The 16,585-nt window shown below is 43.6% G+C and overlaps 1 protein-coding gene, 1 long non-coding RNA gene and 1 pseudogene across 4 annotated transcripts in view; 1 reads left to right on the forward strand and 2 right to left on the reverse strand.

Moving 5' to 3' along the window:
* Window positions 1–577: 577 nt before the first annotated feature.
* LOC132668102 (U6 spliceosomal RNA) lies at window positions 578–665 on the forward strand (annotated as a pseudogene).
* Window positions 666–4,597: 3,932 nt separating this feature from the next.
* The window catches only part of LOC132667419 (uncharacterized), an 80,046-nt gene continuing 68,058 nt past the window's right edge, over window positions 4,598–16,585 (reverse strand). The window contains exon 2 of the long non-coding RNA XR_009605137.2: window positions 4,598–5,574. This is a non-coding gene — a long non-coding RNA (uncharacterized LOC132667419). The remainder of the gene's footprint in view (window positions 5,575–16,585) is intronic.
* Window positions 12,633–16,585, reverse strand: part of FAXC (failed axon connections homolog, metaxin like GST domain containing) — a 71,436-nt gene continuing 67,483 nt past the window's right edge. For all 3 annotated transcript variants that reach the window (XM_060616239.3, XM_060616238.3, XM_060616241.3), the window contains one exon: window positions 12,633–13,439. In XM_060616239.3, coding sequence (XP_060472222.1) covers window positions 13,150–13,439 — 290 coding nt within the window. In that variant the 3' untranslated portion in view covers window positions 12,633–13,149. The remainder of the gene's footprint in view (window positions 13,440–16,585) is intronic.

The following is a 16,585-nucleotide window of genomic DNA, read 5'->3' on the forward strand; positions in this document are numbered from 1 at the left end:
GTGGGCTCCATTTCTTGCATTCCTGGGCCGGAAGGACTCTCCCCACCACAGGGTCCAAGCCAACTTATTTGTCCCTCTCTTGGGGTATTTATCAGCATTTATCTTTTACCAGAGTTTTTATGTGTTCATGTCTCACCTACCGCTGAGGGTAGCGTCAGTGTCTGATTTATCATTCTGTCCCCCACCATGTCAGGAGATGAAAGAGAACACCTTTCTCCTTGGCTGTCTCTCCTTGGGGAAAGTCTGGCAAAAGGAAGCACTCAGCAGAGAAAACAGAAAAAAATCAACTATAGTCAACCATTTATTATCAGCGTAAAGAGACACAAGATGCCAGTAAAAAAATTTTTTGACACAGCATCATTCCTTCAGTGGTGGAATGACAGGTAAAACAAAGTGGCAATTTCATATCTTGGTAGATCTGGAGTTTGGTGTGTGAAGATGGGAAGGGCAGCGGTGGGAAATTCGGCGGGTGAGGGAGGCGGGTTCCAGGTCACGGAGAGCCATTTGTGCCCGTACTTGGTCCTGAACGCTACAGAAGCAACACGGACAGTTTCCCTTTTTGAGTAGCTTGACGGCATTGGCTTCGGCGGCACACGTACTAAAACTGGAAGGATACAGAGAAGACTAGCACGGCCCCTGCACAAGGATGACGCCCAAATTCTCGACTCGCCTGGCAGCAAGGTGGAGAATGGGTACGGGGGAAGCAGACCAGAAGGAAGGAACCTAGTGGGAGGCCGCAGCCCCGGAAGTTCAGGCCGAGCTGAGGAAGGAGATGCATTTAAACTGTTTTCAGGAAGCAGAAGCCACAGGACTGGGTGACTACAGGGGTCTTGCTTAGACATTCGGTGGCTTGGAAACACTGAGAAATGGTAGACTGGGAGAAAGAGAATTGACAGCTCACATCTGGACACGTGGAGACACCCACAGGCAGCGTCCCACAGGCATATGCGTACGTGGGTCTGGAGAATGAGGAGCAAGGTCTGGGGTGAGAGGTGGAGACGTGTGCAGCATCTGCTTATAGGCAGTGGAGAACCATGTGTGCGGTGAGCTCCTCTGGGCAGCAGGCAGTAGACACCCTAAGAATCCTGCCTTTTTCAGTCATTCGCCCAGGAATTCCCTCCGTGAGGAGTCAAGGTGAACGAGGTGTGTGGGGCCAATGGCCATGACCACCAGAAGCAAAGCGAATTGACCAGGGAAACCAGACAGCTCCCCACAGAGAACCAAAGTCTGTCTGAACATGGATCAGGGACCTGATGACAGGGTCTGTGTGTGTTCTGTAAGAAGGCAAACCCCACAGGGCTGGCTGGGAATGATTTGGGAGAAGTGAGTTAAGTCAAGCCATTTCTGGTTCAACACAAGCACCCTGCATCTTCACAGCCTTGTACTCGAGAGGTTGTGTGGTCTGGGGGTGCAAATGCTAGAATGGTGTAGAGCTAGCGGGGCACAGCGGTTTCACAGCCAGGCTCTTAAACACAGACCGTGCACTTGAACCCCAGCTCCGCTGTTCACTTGGCAGAGATCCGGGGTTAAGTTGCTTAAACCCCTCTTTGCTTCAGTTCCTCATCTATAAACTACAGATGGTGATGATGGTGACGCTGAGGAGGAAGGTGGTGGCGGTCCTTATGATGGCGGCAGTGGTGACAGTGACAGTACCTATCTCACCGGGCTGCTGTGAAGGTTAAATGAGTTGCTGCACATAGGTTGCCAAGAACACAGTGCTTGGCACATAGTAAGTGATCTGTAAATGTCAGCTATTGCTGGCTGATTTGGTCACTAAATTCCTCTTTCCAACACTATGAGAATCAACAAAGCAGGAGGTGGAATCGGTGTTTATTGGTATTAAGTGGTATTCAGCCATCGGGAACAATGAAAAGGAGGTTTGAGCGAGGAGGGGCTTGAAGATCAAACTGCAAGACCCCTCATCTTATATACGAGGACACCAGGGGACATGGTCAAGGAGTTACTGAGAGACTAACCCTAAAGACAGTGGAACATACAAATGCAGGGTGCTAAAGACTTTTGTTTCAAGTTACTTACTTATTTTGAGAGAGAAACAGAGCACACAGCAGGAGAGGGACAGAGGGAGAGGAGGAGAGAGAATCCCAAGCAGGCTTCATGCTGTCAGCTCAAAGCCCAAGGCGGGGCTCAAATTCACAAACCGCGAGATCATGACCTAAGCCCAAATCTAGAGTCCAACACTTAACTGACTGAGCCGCCCAGGCGCCCCAGGTGCTAAAGATTTTTACTCTCTCTCTCTCCAGCCCATTTGCTTCCACTTTTACCCCCTTCACAAGTCCCAGCCCTGCACCCCCTACTGGTTCCTCACATTCAGCGCGGCTAAAATCAAACACAGCTTTCTCCAGACCGGTGTCCCTTTTCCACATTTCCTACACCTGGCAGCCCCCAGCTCCCAGCAAGACCTCATTACCTTGGCCCTCTCCTTCCCTGCATCCAAGACTCGGCATGTCCTTGTGCTCTGTGGCTGGCATCTCCCCCTGCCCACTCCCCCTGCGCCCCCTGCCCCACTTCTGACTTCTCTGGGAACCACTGAGATTGCCCAGCTGCTCTGTTGCGGCCTCCTCTCTGAGGTGTCCTGTGTCCAGGTTGTCATCAGATAAACCTGAATTAAATATCCTCTCCTCGTGTGAGTCCCCTGCTCAGAAAACCTCCTCACCCTTATAGGGATGACTTCCACACAGTGTGGCCCAGGCTGCCTCCCCACTTACCTCCCATCTTATACTTGTACCACTGGTGAATCTGGACTATTTGACATCCCTGAGCAGCCCTAAGATTTCCACTATTTGCCTTTAAATGCACCAGCTAGTTGGAGGGAGACCTGTGAGGGTGGAGAAGGAAGCAGCAGCACAAAATAAACGTGTGGATACAGTAGGGCTGGGGAAGGGGTCCGGGGCTGCTCCCTGCCACCCACAGCCCTTCCCTCAACTCTCCTTCTCCCTTTCGAGGCTCCCTGTGCCACTGTTTCAATCAGGGTTTACCTGGATACATGTTGAGCATGAGTCACTTAGGGTGTCTGCCCATCCTGGGTAAGGTGAACCTTCAATTCTAACAGGCCCTCAACTGGAGAGGACCCCTAAGCCTTCACAATGAGTGCACCACCATGAAAACAGACCAGGTACCTCTTGGACACACAAGGCAGCCACACTGTGAGGGAGGACGCTGGTTCTCTTCCCTTCGTTTTCCAGAGTTTGCTTTCATCCACAGCAGAAGCGACTTTAACCTTGGTAGGTTCAAAAGAAAAGTCTGTTGCTAATGGGAACGAGCCCAGCTGGGAAGTGTTTAATGGGTGCTGACAGTGGCATCCTGTGCAAACAAAACAGGCGGCCCCTGAGAGAGCCAGGACACCAACTGCTCTGCCTCTCCTCTAAAAGGAAAGGAGGACAAAAATATGAAAAATCAAGTCATGGAATATTCAGGACAACTGGCAACAAGATACTTGTCTTAACACTTCTGAGAGCACAGCATGTTGGAAAGGCAAACACCCCCCTTCCTTCTGATGCCTCTGAAAGCAAGGAGAGCAAGCTTCCCTAGTGGGACAGACACCAGGCTTGAGTCCAAAACCCCCATACAAGTTCTAGAAGGGTCCGGAGCTCATTTAAGTTGAAGTGGATACACATTGTCTCAAAGCATTTTCAATTATGGGCCTATGTAATAAGGGTCTATGTTAATAAGCAGTGCTGAATGGTTGGGATTTATTAGTCAAGAGAGAATGGGGGTCTGAAAGCCAAACTGTTACCTCTAGAACGTGGGATTAGGGGGTTCTCTCATCTTCCACTTAATAGATAGTCCCACGGTTTGGGAAGTTTGGGATTTTAGATGTTACCTTATTGCAATCTGCCCTAAATGCTAAGAAGCTAATATTTGGATAATAGTTGCTCAAATTTCTAGATAGGATTTCAAACACCCTAAATGTCTCCATCAATCCTGACATGCCTTTTTAGATCCAGCTGTCTTTCATGGTTCATCGCCAGGCACATATGGACAGAACACTAGGAAGTAAGATTTGTATTTCTAAAACCACTGCAAATCAATGACTTGAGCATGTCTTAGCCACTGTACCCTAATTTACCCCCCCAAGCCTCTTTCCTCATCTACAAAACGGACATCACAATTACTTCACTGGAGAGGTACAAAAACTAATTTAGACACTATTAACAGAAGGGGAAGTTGCTCTATCATCAGGCCTCATACCCACAGCAAAGGTCTTAGCGTGTGTCCTGCTCCCCTCCCCCTTTTCTTCTCTCTACTAGTGGGTATCACTCCCCAAAAGCTCCGAGGGGCACACTGGGCAAGAACTAAAAGGCAGGAGAGGGTAGGAGAGCATATTCAAAGACCTGTTTTCTACTTAAAAAACATTCTGTTGAATTTCTATCGAAAATTATATGCCTAAAAAATTAATTACCTCTGCTTTAATTATACAAGAACCTTACAAGAAAAATATCTTCCCGATCATCTAAGAGACTACCACTTAACAGTATGTTCTATGCAAAGATTTCAGATTTTCCTCATGAGTGTAAAGTTAAAACATTCAAATCTGCAAAGAGAGAAGCAAATTGGAATAAAGACATTCACAGCAAGCTATTTCATAACCATTAGTTATCATTTACACATCAAATACATACAGCATGAAGACCAAATGTACAGAATTTCCACATTTATATACAGTAATCAACATAGTGCACAATTCAAATCTATCTTACAATCAAGTATACAAGTTTAAATATGGCTTTATAAACTACTAACAATAACTGTGCTAAAGTAACTCATAGGTCCAGAAATAAACACTGGAATGCCACCTCGACATTGAGGCCCTTGTTCAGCAAGATGCTATTCATTGTGTTTGCAAAACAGGTGGTGCAGGTAAATGCTTCCGGGCAGTGTCCATCCATCAGCCCCCAAGCAGCTGAAATGTGGGCTCAAATTATACCAACATTGGTCCTTCCCATCTCGGATCTCTGAAAATAAATCTGTGCACCTTCCACACATTTGGTGACATTGGATTATAAACAAACAGAAGAGAGATTTATAATCAGTGAGATGTTGGTTACCAGGAATTATCAAAACATGCTTTTCAGATTGGTATTGAAATTCTGAAGCAATGCATCCCATATTTGCATTATTTGCTTTTTCCCCTCCTATCTTTTCTTATTTTGCTTAAGTCCATGTACTGTGAAATCTTTCAGAAATTTTCAAAACATTCTAGATCATGTGGTCCCAAAAACAGAATTAAAATAGCTCTTGTAAAGGGGACATCTATTTATTCACCATTCTCTTCCCCAACCCCAAATGCCCATTTTAAGTAAAAATACTTACTTACATACATACATACATACATACATTCGTTGACCTAAAATCATGCGCCCATGCCTATTTTACATCCACTTTGCCACAAATGTTACATACACATTCTTTAATCAGTTGCAGCTTTCTAGGTGCTGCCTGTAAGTACTCCTTGCCCCATTCCCTAAACTCTACTGAGTCCAGAACAACAGCCTTTGAAAATTTCTATGTTTGCCATGGTTTTTAATGTACACATCAGTACTGCATATGAGCACACTGTGTGTGTGTATGTGTGTGTGTGTGTGTGTGTGTGTGTGTGTGTGTTTATAAATAAATATGCTAAAGGGCATGCTCAGAAAGTTTTACTGATGAGGCGAATGAGCACAAAGGTTTGGAGACCACTACCTAAATACGAATGATTTGGGGTGTCTCCACTTAAAGGGCATCTATAAAACAAATATACGTTACTTTGTACATTTTATACTCATGAAATGGAAACCATATGCCACGAACCCTTTTGAGAGAATAGAAGGAAGTTCCAGAATCAAAGGAACTGAGCAGAGGCCATCGCTGTCAGCTGCTCTCCCATTTCCCAGGCTTGGCTTCAGATGGCACAATCCCAGCACTTGAGCATATAAATTAAGACAAAGATCAACATTATTTCAGTGCTTCCTGCACCAGTCTTTCATACATCCACAAACAATCCTTCCCTACAAATTGCATTTGTTTTTGATTTGTAAACCTGGGTTTTGTATTATGTTACTGACGCCACCCCTTAGACAACTTGCGAGGTGGCTGCCACGTCTCCAACACAGCCGTACCACGTGCTGCCTGAAGAGGCCACCTTTGTCACCCTTTCCTTCTCCCCTCCCACTCAGTGAAATCTTAGTATCGCCAAATGAAGGATTCAGACCCTCCTCTTCCCAGCCATCATTACCGTTTGAGTCGTGAGACACGCTGCATGATGCACATTCCTGGGGAAAACACATGTTTACAATAAGCATGATCCCATGAGACTGATCACATGAGGTAATCATTTTGACAGGAGTAACACAAACGTGTCGCCCCTACTGAAGCAGAGATTCCTTGAAAATTTGATACTGTTTTTAATCTTATTGCTGCAAAAGAATTCAGATACAATTTGTTTAAGGTAAAAATACAATCATCTGGACATGGTTTGTGTTTGAATAAGCCAAATGCGATCTCTTGTGGAGAGCCAGAAGCAAATATGACAGAACACTTTCAATTCTGAACAACTGTTAAAGGGAAAAGTCCACAGATTGTTGTTTGGGGTTTGTTTTGTTTTTTAAGAGGAGGGGGATGGTAAATATCCAAAGCAGTTCTCTTTCCTAGCCCTCCACTGTACTCCCTCTGCTACCTGTTCAGCCACAGCTAATTAACATGGCAATTCAGCAGCTGACTCCTATTGGTTTTAAAGACATAGGTAGGTGTATAAAATACTAAAGAAAGACCAAAGGTTTAAATATTATTGATAAATGAAGGTTATTCTATTCCAGAGCCATAAAGTAAAAAAAAAAAAAAAAAAAAAAAAAAAAATTGCTTGCTATGGGGAGGGAGGGAGGTGAATGGTCATATGTAGCAATACTACTTTTTATAAAATTAACCAGTATCATAAATATATATTGCTCTACAATTAGTGGATTGTTTCAAAATATGAAGTTGTAATTAGGGACAACCAGAATTTTTTAAACTTCATGAAGGCCATCACGTTCATTGATGACATTATTTAATTGTGTACAGAACACCAAAGTACTGTATCAATCTTTTACTCTAACTTGTTTCTTCCACTAAAATGATCAGGAGTGTGGGTGCTAGCTAGACCACATTCATAAGTTACTTTATTACTGCGATGGGACCCTTTATCTATCTACACGTTTTACAATTTGGGGCAATAATCTTCTTGAAATTTGAGCATCACCACTTTGTCATAATCTAGCCAACAACAGAAACTTCAGAGAGCCTTGCTGTGGGGACAGGTTCCCTGCCTTGGCAGGAGCCAGCATGGTTAAGGAGGTCCCATTGTCAGCCCCAAAAGAGCTGAGTCACTTTCCTTTAAGCGGTTTTTTAGTTTCCTCTGTAACCATCTCTAAGGAGCAAGGCCAGTAAGTTATCCATTCCAGTTATCTTATCCTAAACATTAAGGAACTGTAAATATCTTTTTTTTTTAATGTTTATTTTTGAGAGACAGAGAGTGAGCAGGGGAAGGGCACAGAGTGAGGGAGACACAGAATCCAAAGCAGGCTCCAGGCTCTGAGCAGTCAGTACAGAGCCTAACCCAGGGCTTGAACTCAGGAACAGCGAAATCATGACCTGAGCTGACATTGGACGCTTAATCGACTGAGCCACCCAGGCGCCCCTGGAACTTTAAATGTCTTTAGGATATCCTTTAAATTCAGGGACTAAAAACTCAAGTTTCTGGTAAGGAATTCAAATGAAGAAAATATTCATCATCTGTTGACATTTACTCCTGGTACTAGCAAAAGAGCTCTGGGAAAGAGGGACCTCCTGCCCCACCTACCAAGGGGATCGTTTCAAACTTCACCCAGTTTCACCACTGGAAGCAATTGAAAAAAGGTCAAGCACTCCACAATCACACATTAATTGATGGCTGGACCTATTAAAGATGTGTTGCCAGAGTTCAGCATTCAGACTTGGAAGTATTTGTCATCGAATGTATTTTCACTGGTTCTCGTTCAACTTAAACAGCACTGCACATAAAGGAGAACAAAGGATCCTGGATCATAGTCAGGAGCAATAAAAATAACTTCACCCTGTAAAAAAACAAAAAGAAGAAGAAGAAGAAGAAGAAGAAGAAGAAGAAGAAGAAGACGACGACGACAAAGAAGAACCTGAGTAGTTACCTATCAACAAAGGCACCATCCTTTTATTGAAAACACACTCAACAGTTATCCTACGAATGAATTAATGAATGATGAATACAGGAAAACTTGACTGTGCCGATCTTTTTCCTATAAGGAAAAATCCAGCCTACCTTAATAACCTATCTCTCCTACCTTAATAACCCTAGGCCAAAGCCTACTCACGCAGAAGTGGTGGGTTTGAGGCCTGAAATGAAGCTTACCTGGCCCTGAATTAATTTTGATAAACCAACTTTTTGGATGGTTAACAGATAACCAAGAACAATAACAATAAAACCTTGTCAGTTTCAAAATGCCAAGCCTGTCAAAACAAAGATATTCTCTCAATTAACGTAAGACAGCTCCTCTTCCTTCCTTCCCTGTCACTCAACACACACCCAACACAGATAATAACAGAGATTGCTTTTGCATGCACATCCCATACCAATTTTCTACTCTCTGCATATGTCAAAGGCAAGAAAGAATGAACACTAACAACAGTAGCTTTTAAAGACTCTTTAGAAGGCTTCTTCCACTGGGGTCCATGAGCCCCCTAAAGAATCCATGGATGATTTCAGGTCTCTAAATCCGAAGTTACATGTAAAATTTTGTATATTTGCATATATGTATTTTTCTGGTAATAAGGTATAGGACTTTCATTAGATTATCAAAGGAATCCCTGACGCAAACAGTTTAAAAGCACTACTTTCTAGTGTATGGCCTGCTTTCTAGGCATACCTTTCCCATGCAGCCAGCAGGGAAGCCAACGATGTGTGCTGTGTTTCTAGAGGAAGGGGAGATTATAATGAGCTGGGAAGTCTTCTTGCAGAACTGATGAAGTTGGGCCTTGGGAGGTGGGCATGAGTTGGGCCAGTGGACAGGAAGGGCAGGGCTTTCAGGAGGGAGGCTAGCATAAGCAGAAGCAGAGTGGGGACATGAGGCATGTTTAGGCAATGGCAAGGAGACCAACCAGGATGCACTGGATGGCTCATATGGAAAAGCCCTGGGAGACATCCCAGGAAACAAGATGAAGGAAGAGCTGAGAATACCAGGGCCCAGAGAGTGCCCTCATCCTGAGGCAATATGGCACCCCATCAGGGCCAGAAATTCTTTTAAAAATTAATGGTGTAGGGTGGAATGGATCAGGGAAGTGACCAAGCATTTAGAAGAGGCCATTGCATTAGTCTGGGCAAAAGCGGATGTCCTAAAATCAGGGTGTCATGTCTGTTCTGTTCACCCTCTAGATCTCCTGTGGATCTCAGGGCCAGGAACAGGATAGGTGCTCAGTAAATACGCAAGGAGTGATAATATGGCATAGATTCTTTAAAAGATAAAAAACAAAGAATATGGAGTCTTGGTGACTTGGTATCATTCAGAGTCTAGCAGTGCCTTGCACAGAGTAAATTCTTGAATTGGTCTGTACTGGGCTGAACAGACATGGAGAGCAAGAGTGGAAGATTCCAAGCACTCTTTGAGAGAGGCTGGGGATGTGCTGGTTCCATGAGCATGGACTGATTTCTCAGGGAATGTGGGTTTTAAAAAGAAACAAAGTCAAGGTAACGTAACAGCAAGAACCATCTAAGGCAAGGTGAAAGACTTCAGTTCAGGTCTTGCCTATAAATGAATATGCATGTGATATGGAGCCAATAAGAACCTCAGAGGCTCTCTTGTAAGGGGCTTTCTACAACTAATCCATTACCCAGCTATATACATTCTTATGATTTTATGTTTTCTCTTAAATAACCTAGGCAAGACCCATGAAGCTAAAATTCCTAGCTCTTCCCTTCCTTGAACTCTAACTATTTCAAGCAAACGTATCCTAATACCTAATGCCACAGGATGCACAGGCCGGGCTCACTGGAGAGACAGACTACAGCTATGATTCAAGTTCTTGTGTCTGTGGTCAGTCACCAGGGTAGCTAGCTCATGGCCTCAACAATAGCATCACTGTTCACAATTCATTATGTCACAACAACAAAATGGTCAACTCTGACAATATAGCTTACCTCTGCCTAGCTGACATAGGCAGATTAAATCACACTGCTGCTGCTCCTTAATCCTGATGAGTGGGGACGAGGGGCAAAGGGAAGTGGATAGAGGGGCAGAATTTATTTTTACACTGAGAGGTAAAAAATAAAACAAACACACAAACAAAAAAACTGGGCAGCTAGTGGGGCTTCTGTCCAACCAAAAAACATCTGTTAACATTAAAGATCACACCTCCTTAAGTCACTTTCCAGGAAAAAAAGAAACACAACTTGAATAAGTAAGCCAGATGACCAAAATGTCCCCTAATTTCTTGTTATATTTTCTTTTAAGTAGCACCTGTTCACCATATTGGAGAACACTTCAAATCTAGGGAACTTAGGAACAAACCAGGTAAAATGAAAGCCCTTCCAACAAAGACTACCTAGGTCATCCACCCGACAGTGATTTTGTCTTCGTCATTTTGTTTCCATAACCCACATTGGGAAGGTAAAACCTGGGTATATTCCAGGGTTCCAAATCAAGTTACACCTTCGGAATGTTGAGTGCCCAGTCATGAGCGGGCAGGCTAGTACCCAAGACTCCAAGTGGTAATGTCCATTCAAGCCTCTGAGAGAGGCACCTGGAAAGAATGACTTATTTTACGACTTCACGATGAACACTGGCTCTCTATGTACTTGCCCTGCAAGCAATGCACAGTAAAACGATATGTGACTCTGCACAGCCATAACTTAAATCATTCTTGACGCGAAGACACAACACGCTTTGTGCTATACAGTGAGAATAAATTGCAGGCAAGATTGCAAACACAACTTTTTCCAGCTATGGATGGGGATAGGTCAACTCGGTCTTTGTGCGGCCGGGTCCACAGCCTAGCTGGTTATGACATTCACATTTGCAAGCCAGAAGTTTCCCTAGTCACACAGAACTACCACCAGCTGACCTTGGAACACACGTGTTAGAGACAGGCGAGGTGAAGAGTCCTCCCAAGTGTCGCTGGAGATACAACACTCTCATCCATTCATATCTTCCCCACATTTTCATTAGGCACCAAACGGTCCTCTCAAAGATGAATGCTTTTAATAAGAAACTAACGACTGAGTTTCCTGTGCAATGAGAATCTCTAACTGAGGGTATCTCAGCATCTGTCCCCAGCTACACAGGTCCTACACTGTGGCTCCAATGGTAAACAGCCTCAGCAATTCTCCCCCTTTACCTCTTTGTGAATCCGCAGCATTTTAGGATTGTTTTGCAAAAGCCATATTCAAAGAGAGTCTTTTTCAAGCAAATACACAAACTTCTCAGCAGAAATTGCTGTCTCTTTTGAAAAATGTCTCTTTGGCCCCACCATGAATAACCATTACCCAGTGAGTCCGTTGAGATCAGAAGCAAAGCAGCTCTGCTTGCGGTTGTAAATCGTAACACCGACTCTCCTAGCCCAAATCCATGGCCGTCACCCCAGCATCTTCACCGCATATTTCACTGGAAAATGTTCTAAGTCAACAAAAAGGATGTCTTCAGAGATAGAGCGCTTTAGTAAATACAGTAACCCCAAGGGTCCATGTGCTCTACAGGGACAGAGAGGGAGCACAGGGCAGCTACGGGAGATCCTTAAGAAACATTAAGATTTGTCCCCAGCATTGCCTTCCTCTCATGGGGCAATGGCTGAGAACGCCAGAAAAGTTGCATTAGTAAAACTGCATAGAGTCTACACTGCACAAAGTGCTTTGATACCTGTCACGTGATCCTCTTCAGACTTCATCTTTTCAATACGTCTTGTAAGATTTGTTTTCAAAAAGACATTACAGGTTGGCAAGCATCTGCTTAGAAAAATCAGTCAAATCCTTTCCCCTTCACCTCTACGAAACCCATCATATTCCTGAGCTTTATTCCCTTCAAATAAATCAAACACAGGCAACTTAACACTCGGGAGTCTACAAAGGACAACATTCCAGCGTGCGGTCAGGCAACGGAAGAAAGACGTCTGCAAATACACAGAACTGAAGACTGTGTGTAGCTGTCGATGCTCTGTGAAAGCATTTTCAACGGTCTTTCAGTAAAAGATTTCCATTCAGGCAAGATCACAAAGAAGAATGGTGACAGAATCCTAACTGCGCCTTTGCGTGTGTTTCGTCTGCTCGGCTTTGGCGAGTGACTGTGGCTGCTGTTGGCTGGATATGGAATTCCTCTGCCCTCAAATGTTCATACGCAGGAAGCACAATAAAGAATAAAATGTTGTGTTTATGTCACACCTCTTCCAAGAGGTGCTACCACATGAATCCTCACAACACCCCTGTGAGGTAGGTAGGTGGAGAGTATCGTTATCCCCACCTTACAGGTGGGGGAAATGAGGCACACAAGAAGTAAGGGACTCGCCCGAAATCACACAGCTAGTCACTGGCAGGACTGAGAATAAATCTTATACTGATTAGCACCTAGCACAGTGCTTTGCACATAGTAGGTGTTCGCTGAATATCTATGGATTTTTATTTCAATTATCTCAACATACAATATACACACATAAAATACAAGCAGCCACCATAGGATATTTGTCTCCTGGACATTTCCCCCGATGATTTCTCTCATTACTTGGAACCCCGGTGGGTGAAGGACGTTCGAGAATCCGTCTCACAAATAAGCCCTCGGGTTGAAGACGATCTACATAGACACAATCCGCAGACAATCTGCTCTTGCCCCTGCTCTGCCACACAGTGTTAGTTTTCTAATGAAAACAAAAATGGATTTCAGGAACCATGCCGACTTTTTTTTTTTTTCCTTTTTGCCTGTTTGTTTTAAATGGAGCCATCCGAATGGTTCTGTGTCTCGTTTGTACAAAAAGAAATAAGGCTGCTATCGTCCAGTTAGCTCGTGAGAACTGTGTCGAGCACGAAGATCTCCTCCCAGCTCAGATGGATTTCCACCTGGGAAATCGGACCAACCCCAGGGAGTGGCCACTCCAGCAGAAGAGGGTCAGCGTGGCCGAACGTCACTTGCACTGTTCGTGGTCTGTGTAGTCCTCCATGTCCACGTCAGAATCAAAGAGCGAGTGTCCGGTGAAATCCGTGTCTGGGGTTCTGGAAAAACTGTTCTCTGCTCCCTCATCTTCAAAGGTCTCTGTCCTTGAGTAAAAGCTGAAATCCAGCAGGGGCGTGTGGGTTTTGCTCCCTTCGCTGCTCTCCTCAGACTCATAGATGGTGTTGTCATCATCATGGTGCCACTCAGGCCAGAATTTCCTCCTTATCCTCTCACAGTACATGGCAAGGTTGATGAGCTCACCTGCGGGGTGGTAAGGAAAGCCAGGGTTAATTCTCAAAGGCAGCAATCTGCCAGCAGCTTGGCCTTCTGCAGGGTTGGGAAGAACGCGGTGGGGTAGACCTTAACAGTGTTTTTCCAAAGATGGACTATCAGATATTTAGATTTTCACACGCAGAAAAAGAAAGGCGAGTGGAAAAAGTTAAGTGTGAGTGGGCTGGGTGAGTGGGCTGGGTAAGTGAAGTGTGAGTGGCCTGGGAGTCGCAGGGTGATGGTGGGGGTGGGGGTGGCGGTGGTAATTTATCCAGAATGGCAGCTCAACTACCATCATTGGGCGTTGTCGAGCATTTTAGTATTTTGTGTTTGCTTATCAAGAGAACTGGAACTTCCACTCGTTCATATTTAAATTAAGTTATGCCCCATGTAAATCCACCAACTGTCAGCGAGGTCAGCCAGCCAGAAGTAAGTCCTCATTCCACAAATATTGGTGGTGCTATTAAGGGCTGGGTTCTATGCCACGTCGTTGAAGAAAGTTATGTTAAGATGCAAATTTTGCCCTAAATGATCCTAAATAAAATGGATAATTCAGAATTGTCTACGGATGAGTATGCCCCCCCAGGCACATTTAGTAAAACAGATTTTTTTTTTAAATAAAATTGAACGGCTATACTTATAATTAGGTTCCCAACTCAGTTACTGGGCTACTTCTTTTTCCTGTGAATCAAAGGAACACTTCTGTTAAGTTGCTAAAATTGTCCCGGCATTTGTCTGAAACGTGACACAGAACCGACTTTCATTTCCAAATTCCAAATGAAAAATAAAGAGGGTGAGTTTTTGCCTTTGATCCACCAGATGGCACTATTGCTTACGAATACATGATCTGGCACTCCCTTATGGGACTTCATTGCCCTAAGAATATTCCTTGGATTTTTTTTTAAGTTATATAAACATCTACTTATTATAGAGGTAACCCAGGTTTTATTGAAGAATATTAGAAAATACCAAAACACAGAAAACAAAAGAATTACCAATAATCACATTCACCATATTAACATTTCCGTTTATATTCTTGGATATACATTTATATATATTTACATTTGCTATTTAGCATTTACTATATATTGTCCCTTATGCTACTTTTCTCCACTTAACAACATATAATGAAAAACTGTCAATTTCACACTATCACCTTGATAACTGCACAGCAGTTCATTATTCAGATGTACCATAGTTTCATTTTGTTTTTACCACACCCCCTTCAAGGCCATTTAGGTTGTTTCTACATTAACAGGTCTACTGACTATAGTCTTTAACTACTCTATTTTATTTTCTATCAAAGAAGGTAATACATTCTCATTTTGGAAGATTAGAAGTCTGTATATAGAAACGCCATAAAGAAGAAAACAAAAGCCCCCTATAATCTCGTCAATCCAAAGTAATCACAGTAGCGTTTTGATGTAATTTCTTTCAGTACGTTTTCTATTTATTGTCATTATTAATGTTTCCTGTTACTTCGTATGATGTGGTTATATACATTTTCCCATGAAAATTTTTCAAAACTTGATCGCTCTTCTGCTTACATAAGCACATCTCCTGTAAAATGTAACGAAGCAAATCCCCCTACTTCACAGATCCTATCAAGCAGTGAGCCAGCACTGGTTGCAGGTCACCATTTTCAGTTGTCTCAGATCATAACAGTTCAACTCGTACCATATATGCGCCCATTCTGATTGCCCCTTCCTCAAAGACTTTACACACACGCCCCGGAGCCAGAAGCCAAGAAGCCACAGGATTGCTCCTTAAAAAGATGCATGCCAAACCTTCACTTAGATCCTCCCTCGGGAAAGCAGTCATGAAACACCTCAGCAGGTATGGCTCCCAGTCACTGGTAACCAAGAATCGGACAAAGATCTGGAGGCGGCACCAAGGTTTGGTGGGAGGTGGTAATCAGAGATGGATTATGGTCACTTCATAGCAGGGTCTGGGGACAGCCGTGTTTGCCTCAATCACGTCCATTCCCTAGGAGCTGTTTAGGGAGCAGCTAGAAAGTCAGAATCTATTCCCAATAGCCACAGGATCTACACCATATACGATTCTATCCACTTCTTTTGTGGCTGTTTTTTCTACCACCTGTTTCTTCACTTTTCTTCCAGGAGAGCCGCCCTGCCTTTGTACTATGTGACATTAATACCACTTCAGTGTGCAATAATAAAAAGTAATAATAGCAAACATACAAATAGCCCTTACTGTGTACCGGGCACTGTTTGAAGTGCTTTTATGCATCTGTTGAATTAGTCCTCGCAACAATCCTATGAGGCAGGAACTATTATTATCCCCATCTGTCATGAGAACACTGAAGCAACAGAGAGGTTAATTAACTTGCCTAAGGTCACACAGTAAGAAAGTGGCAGAGCCAAGATTTAAACACCAGCAGTCTCCAGACTCCATGCCCTTCACCACGAACCACCTCCCTCCCTCCCTCCCTCTCTCTCTCTCTCTCTCTCTCTCCCCCCCCTCCCCCCACCTCTACTGGTGATCTCACAGCCTGACTTGAGAATTCATAGATGCACACTCCCTGTCACAGATTATTTTTCTCAAATTCTCTCTGGGGTACTAAGAATTATGAGGGGATAGGTGCTGCCCCTCAAAGATAATGAGTTGTCAAGAAGTGATCATTCTATCATGCAGTCCAGAAAGAGTTTGCTTTGATAAGCAAAAACTAGGAGCTCACATACCCATCCTCATTTCCTGCCACTGATTAAAAAAAGAGTAGAACGAAGAATGAAATTTTATGTTTGACTTTGCCAATTCTGTCTGGCTTTGCCAATTCCTTCTGTGCCTAGATTCTCCATCAGCGGACTCAACATGTCCCAGCCAAAAGAAAAGAAAAAAGTTGGCAGTAGAAAATGGCTTTGTGTGTGTGTGCGAGATATTCCTTTGTCAACACAAATGCCTACGCTGAGGATGTAAACTTTGTGAAATAATGGAAAAACTGCATTTTTGAAAGTGTACTCAATAATCAGGTAACAATTCATCCACCAAACTGGTAAAAATTAAGATTTGATAACATCCAATGTGGAGGGTCAGGCATTGTAAGCACATGTCTGGTGGAATTATAAGATTGCTATAACCTTTTTTGGAAAGTAATCTGATGTCATCTATTGAAATTT

Source organism: Panthera onca, chromosome B2 (genome assembly GCF_046562875.1).
Source record: "Panthera onca isolate mPanOnc1 chromosome B2, mPanOnc1 haplotype 2, whole genome shotgun sequence".
Taxonomy (NCBI): domain Eukaryota; kingdom Metazoa; phylum Chordata; class Mammalia; order Carnivora; family Felidae; genus Panthera; species Panthera onca.